At 38.1% G+C, this 7,373-nt stretch overlaps 1 protein-coding gene across 1 annotated transcript; it reads right to left on the bottom strand.

The window, feature by feature from the left end:
* Window positions 1-241: 241 nt before the first annotated feature.
* LOC126710464 (uncharacterized) lies at window positions 242-3,269 on the bottom strand. The gene is made up of 3 exons (XM_050410928.1): window positions 2,971-3,269; window positions 688-2,865; window positions 242-594 (listed from the first exon to the last, which is right to left on the bottom strand). The coding sequence occupies exon 2, from the start codon at window positions 2,616-2,618 to the stop codon at window positions 1,935-1,937; it is 684 nt and encodes a 227-aa protein (XP_050266885.1). The 5' UTR covers window positions 2,619-2,865; window positions 2,971-3,269; the 3' UTR covers window positions 242-594; window positions 688-1,934.
* Between the last annotated feature and the right edge of the window lie 4,104 nt (window positions 3,270-7,373).

The raw sequence follows: 7,373 nt of genomic DNA, 5'->3' as shown, positions 1-7,373 counted from the left end.
CAAAGATTTGTTCAAGTTCTTAAAATCAGCACAATTTTTGGTAAAGCAGCCAATGGATACTTGGGGGGGGGGGGGTTGGTGGTGGTGTTGATATCTACTCTGATAATCACCTATTGTATGCAATTGGCACGAGACTCATTTATCCCTCCCCAACTCACCGGACACTCAAATTGGCTTTGAAAGGGTCATTCAAATTAAGAAAGTTCCAAACCAAGATTTTGTACCACTAGCAATAATGCAGTAGATCATAATTGAGCACATAATAACATTAATACTAGAAATAATAATATATCACAATCCAGACTGATGGCAAAACATCAACCTAAATGAAAAACAAGAAAATACTAGCATCAAATATAACATGAAAATGGATAAGATGACAACAACTTAGTCAAACGCTACAAATAGACTTTGCTACTTTAAAGGGTTTCATGGAACAAAAGACCATACAACCAAACTTGCACATTATGCATTTGTCTAACAGAAGCGACAACACGAAGAAACTTCATGCAAGCTCCTCACAAGACTTATGTAGACACACTGGATCCAGCACAAACATATCCTACTAGTGAAGCCAGCTTCTCCGACAGTCTCCTGTTTCACAAATGTTGAGAAAAAACAATAGCAATTAGATGGTGCTACAAAAAATACTATAGCATAGGATATAAAAATTCAAGATTGCATTACCTTGTGCATGGCTTGGTACGATCAACAACCTCCAATGAAGATGAGCCTTACAGAAATCAAGAGGAAAGGACTCTCTGCACTCAAAAGAACAAGAAACTACAAGAGGACCACAAAAGGCTTACAAGAGTAAAGAGCAACACGGATTAGGCCTACTAACTGAAGAAGCAGAAGCAGCAGACTACTACTATCCCTATCGCTTCCCACTTTTCCCTCATAAAAAACAGGAAAATGGTGAAGGGAATGAACACCTTGTAAAGTGTACAGAAAGGAGTCAGATCCTAAATAAACAAAAGAAACAGTGAGTATGCAGAGGGGAGAATATTGATAAGTAGGTAAGAATCTATAGGAAGGGAGATTATCTGAGCAGCCAATTTTGGCAACTTTGATCCATGGAAGAAAGAGACTAATCAATTAGGCTATTCAGAAAAAAGAAGGATGCTAAAGTTTTAAGAATAAGAAAAGAAGCTTATGGTAACAAAAATGAAACAGAAGCCTACAGGGTTTGTTAAGATAGCGAGTTCAAGATTCTACAGTATATACAGTGTCTGAAACCAGAGACCTAAACCTAAGAAGTAGGAACAGACTAGTGAAAATTAACAATTCTGTAAGGAACTTTTCCAAGAACTTGAAATCATAATTTCCAACATTCAACTAGAAACATGATTTCCTTCAGGTCCAATAGATTGAACAGCACTCTGCCATTCCATCCCATTGCAAAGAACAGCACCAGCAATGATTCAAGTATATTCCCATTCATTTCTCCCCCCTTCTACTTCGTAAACCTCCCAAGTTAGCTTCCATCCGTATCGCAAAACCCCATACAATATAACCTACCTCTCTCATAGAGATACATCCATCATCTAAATCCAACTCTATCATTTCTGAATTTCCATCTACACCTCAATTCTTAATGCAAAATCCGGAGATTGTTGACCCACCACAGCCAAGTCTTCCATTTCTGAATCCCCATCGCCACCACAACTCTTAATACGAAATCCAGAGATTATCAACCCACCACAGCCAAGTCCAATTCCAAATTCCCATCTACACCTTAATTCTAATTAAGGAATCCGGAGATTGTCGACCCACCACAGCCATCACCATTGGGCACCACTACTGAAAGCTAAACACACTTGAACATACCGACTAACATTGCCAACCAATTTATTCACTCTATATACAATCTAACACTAACCCATTTTCAAAGCTAAACCTATTTACAGGAGCCAAAGAATGGCCCCTACCACTCACTCATCATCATCAACATCAAGATTGAGAATGCGACGCAGAGTCTTGGTCGCAAACATATCCCTTGTGCAATTGCTATGCTCCCTAGTAGGTGATGGGGGTGCAGACTTAGCAATTGGGTGGTGGTTGTTATCTGCCACCAAATCCGACCCAGATGGCAAATCAAGCGACACAGTCCGTTTCGGCTTGAGCGAAAACTTGGGTATGGGCAGAGAACTCGGGGGTGGTGAGTTTGAGTAAGTGGGTCCAGCCCAGAGCTCACAAAATGAGAGACCCCCACTCCCACACCCACACCCACACTCACACTCACACTCACAACTACAACCAGTGGCACTCTCATTACCAATAAAAGCACTCTCTTTCTCACAACCTTTCTTCACAATATCAATAGGAGTGCTTTTGGCACTAGTGTGTGTGGTGTTGCAATCAGATGAAGAGTGTGACTGTGAAGGTGGTGATGATGGTGAACAGGTATGTTTGGTTACAGGAGAATAGAAAGCCTTGAATGGGGTTGGGAGTATACCTGCCCCAGATTGGTAACTCCGGCAATTGATCCCTGTAGAAGGCACCGATGATCCGAATCGGAAACCGAACCGACCCGACCCATGGGCCTCACCGTTACTACTCCTACTATAGTATTGGTGGTGGTTTCTATGCTGAGCCACAACGACGAGTGTCTCCATTACTAACAACTCACTGAGTCACTGTAACAACTCGTCCGAGTCAACCCGATCCCAGTAAAAGTAAACCAACTACTAGATCTGGTAAATTTTCTCACTCTACTATACAATAAACAAAGAAAAAAAAATCACAGCTTTTTTACCACTGAAACTTGTAGATCTTCGCCATAATACACCGAAATCGAAAATCAAACCAGCGAATTCAGCCAAACTAGTTGAATCAGATCTTCAGAGAAACCAATCAGAATCACTGTAAAAGCAAAAACAAACACAGAAATGAGAATCAGAAGAAGAAAAAGAAAGTTTGGATTTTCGATTTCCATTTTGTGAGTTTGTAGTGGAGAAAAAAAATTACCGTGAAGGAGGCAGGAGGAGAAGAGAGAGAATCAGAGTGAGAAATTGTTGATTTTCTGTTGCTGAATCTGAGAACTAAAAGTTAGGTTTTTGTGTGTGAATTTTGGGGAAATGGAAATGGAAATGGAATTACAGGGGTTAGAGGAAAAAACTGAAACAAGGGACGAATCTGAGAAATGACTCTCTCTCTCTCTCACACACATACAGTCGTCGTGGATGTGTCATTTCACATCACATCATATCGTGTAGTACTGCTACTGGTGAGGGGGGGAAGAGTGGGCTTGGATTTCACTTGATTTACGAGAATGGCATTTTTTTTGGATTGGTGATGCGTAGATATTTTTATTTACTTTGACTGAATCATGACTGTTTTACCCTTCTTGTAGATAAGGGATGTCAAGTGGATGACACGACACGACACGACACTCTCACCCGATTAACTCCACCCGTCCAATATTCATACCCTAATCTCTCTCTCTCTCTCTCTCTCTCTCTGTTAAACCTTAAAAAAAATTTGAAGACCTTCAAATCTTTGCTCATCACCATTACCGCCCAAAAAGAGATCAAAGACCTTCGGTCTTTTGCACAATGTCATTGAAACCCACAGGAAATTAAAGATCTTTGGCCCTATGTCTAACGCTATTGAGCCTAGAACGAGATTGAAGACCTTTGGTCCTCATTGACTCTTTACATTCTACATAAATGGCAACATAGCGATATTTATGGTTTATGGATTTTATTCTTTAATTTCATTTCATCACCACTCATTTGACACCTAACCACTGAGTCAAAGATAAGACTATGTCGGAGTTGTCCAAAGATAATCGTGGAAAGAAAAGCTGACTCAACAAAGTTGGGTTAAGTGGTAGATTGACACTAAACATAGGTGCGGTTTGGATCCGGAGGTTGTTTTTCTTTTCTTTTTTCTTTTTTCTTTTTTTTCTTTTTTTTTTTTAACTGCACGCGCGTTTAGAGGGACAACGGTTACGGTTTATGTTACTGTTTATAAACAGTAGTTACTTGTTGATTTTTCAGTCTCTTTATCAGTCTTATAGGTCCTGTAAACAGTGTATGAGATCTACAAATTTCACTTTTCATCAATTTTTTCAATTAAAATGATCACACGGTATTATTCACATATTTAAAAATTATTTTGTTATAATGTTTTTAGTTTTTAATTCCAGTAAAATAAATTATATTCAAACAACCCATAATCCAATTTGACTTGTGAGCACCCTAAGATTAGTCACAGGTTAGTTATTGAGTTACGTATAAAAACCTATCACCTATACCAATCATTTTAGGTTGAAGAGTTAGGCATTTTATGCTGACTAAAATAAATTTGAGTTACCAACTTTGTTTTCAGTTTGGTGATAGGATTCCTTTTTAGTTTTTAGTTTTTTTTTTTGGGGACTTGTACACCAAATTCCCCTTGGTTCCCTCAATCTTCGGGCCTCATTGTACCCCCTGCATATTCACCCCTACCATGATCTACTGTAGTTGGCACCCAAAGGTTAATTTCTACCTTGGAAGCTACATTGTTGTTTTTCCCACTCTCACTTATGTCATCCCATGTCACTATTTGACTTGGTCCTTGTAATGCCCCTTAGAGATGTAAATGCAACTCACTCACCAAAATTGTGCTAGTTAATTGGTCCAGAAAAGATTATTGGCCTGTTTGGAAGTATAGAGAGGGAGGAGAGTAGGGGGAGTAGAGGGGAATGGTTTCCCTTTACCTTGTTTGGATATTTTTAAAATTAGTAAGGAAGAATGGAGTAATTAGCCCTTCCCCTTATTTGGATGTTTTAAAAATTATGATGAAGAGGAGAGGAAATGATTAAAATAGACAAATTTACCCCTATTTGAAAAATGGACTTGAACATTGGTCTATTATTAATTTAGAAAGGGTAAATTGAGAAATTTATCTAGTCAATAATTTATCTACTCTACTCTCCCTCCAAATCTCTCCAATTTGGGGGAATTAAAAATGAAGGGTTAAAAGTGGTTGAAACCCCTCCAAACTCCTCTCCCTCCTTCCTTTAAAAACTTCCAAATAAGGTAATTGAATTACTCTCCCTCATTTTTTAAACTTCCAAACAAGCCACCACTTAAGTTGGTCAAGTCTTCTCAAAAAAAAAAAAAAAAAAAAAAAAAAAAAAAAAAAAGTCGGTTAGGTTAATTTTCATTAAGTAAAAAAAATAGAACATTTGATAGTTAAGGATTTAAATCATAAACATCTTTATTAATTAAAAAAAAAAAAATCAAGATGTCAAGGGTACTACTATAATCTTTACACAAAATTCATTTTGTGACTCTGGATTTTTCACCAACCAAGTCACTTATCTGTCAGACTTGTAGTAAGTATGGGTAGCAATATAGATGACCACTTGGGACAATTTTGTAACTTTTTTTTTTTGGTTAAAAAAAAATGGGAGTCTTTATGGTTATATTACACCTCGAGCAGGGCGCCAGTCCGGCATGGGCGCAACCCGTTTTCCTACCAGACCGTGTGGGGGGTCAACCCCACTAAGGATGCCCACCAATGGACTCCTGTGGGTAGCGGGACTCGAACCTAGGTGTGGTGCATGAAGTGAACGAGCCTTACCCACTCAGCCAAGCCCCCGTTGGCAGATAATTTGTAGGGGTAATTACAGTAAACTCACCTGTGGTTAGGTCCGTTTTCACTATGCCTACCCGTGGTTCAAAACTTATCACTTTGCCCACCTGAGGTGCCTTCCGTTAGGGATCTGTTACCTATCTCTCCGTTTGCCGTTAGAAAAACACATTTTTAAAGAAAAACAAACATAACAAAGATAAAAAAGTTAGGACTTTTTATTACTTAAGAACTTTTTTGAGAACAAAACACAGGAATAGCACAGATCAAATGCTATTCCTGATTAAAAGTGATTTCATTGAGCATTTGTTTTTTTATTGGGATAATTACAGTAAACCCACTTGTGGTTAGGCCCGTTTTCACTGTGCCTACCCGTGGTTCAAAACTTATCACTTTGCCCACCTGAGGTGCCTTCCGTTAGGGATCTGTTACCCACCTCTTCGTTTGCCGTTAGAAAAACACATTTTTAGAGAAAAACAAACATAACAAAGATCAAAAAGTAGGGTTTTTATTTCTTAAGAACTTTTATAAGAACAAAACACAGGAATAGCACAGATCAAATGCTCAATGAAATCACTTATAATCAGGAGGATGACGCAGAGGTGAGAGTATAGGACAATTCCTTCAATAAAGACTTCATCAAATAGTTCCTAACAATCCAATTACATGCTCCACACTTGGAAAACCCATTGAAACGTGGATTAGGAAGCAATTACAGAACCCAAAAAAGAATTCACAAAAGGGTTTATAAATTCTGAAACATTTCAAGTAAGCAAACGATATTAGTCCAATTTCACACTTTTTGATTCAACAATCAGCTCAAACTTCTGGGTTTGTTCAAATTTAAATTTAAAATTAAATATATACAAAATAAAAAATCCAGAAAAACACAAGCTACAAATCCAGAAAAAAATCATCAACGATCGCGATCAAGATCGCGATCTCGTGACAGCGCGATCTTGTGATCAACTCTTCGCGAGATCACGCCGTCGATCGCGATCTCGATCCGGCGCGATCTCGCGAAGGCGAGATCGCGATCGACGGCGCGATCTCGCGAAGCGTCGATCGCGGTCGTCGGACTGGAGCTCGCGAGATCGGCGACCCCATTACTAGCACATACCGGACTCGCAGGAATCCACAATCTCCAACAACTATATTTATATGTATGAATTTTTTTGTGATTGGTTGCAGAGAATGGAGGACAAGGATCAACAGCAAAATATATTTTTGGTAATTTGTTTTTTGGGATTTGGAATTTTTTTTTTTTTTTTGGGTTTGGTTTGGTTTGAATAAAAGTTGGAGAGATCTATAAAAAAAAAAACCAAAAAAAAAAAAAAAAATGCTCAATGAAATCACTTTTAATCAGGAATAGCATTTGATCTGTGCTATTCCTGTGTTTTGTTCTCAAAGAAGTTCTTAAGCAATAAAAAGTCCTAACTTTTTGATCTTTGCTATGTTTGTTTTTCTTTAAAAATGTGTTTTTCTAACGGCAAACGGAGAGGTAGGTAACAGATCCCTAACGGAAGGCATGGGTAGGCACAGTGAAAACGGACCTAACCACAGGTGGGTTTACTGTAATTACCCCTTTTTTATTTTTGTTTTTTTTATAGATCTCTCCAACTTTTATTCAAACCAAACCAAACCCAAAAAAAAAAAAAAAAATTCCAAATCCCAGAAAACAAATTACCAGAAATATATTTTGTTGTTGATCCTTGTCCTCCATTCTCTGCAACCAATCACAAAAAAATTCATACATATAAATATAGTTGTTGGAGATTGTGGATTCCTGC

The sequence above is a fragment of the Quercus robur genome, chromosome 12 (assembly GCF_932294415.1).
Source record: "Quercus robur chromosome 12, dhQueRobu3.1, whole genome shotgun sequence".
Lineage (NCBI taxonomy): Eukaryota > Viridiplantae > Streptophyta > Magnoliopsida > Fagales > Fagaceae > Quercus > Quercus robur.
The sequence above is the reverse complement of the archived record's forward strand: the minus strand, read 5'-3'. Positions and strand labels throughout refer to the sequence as shown.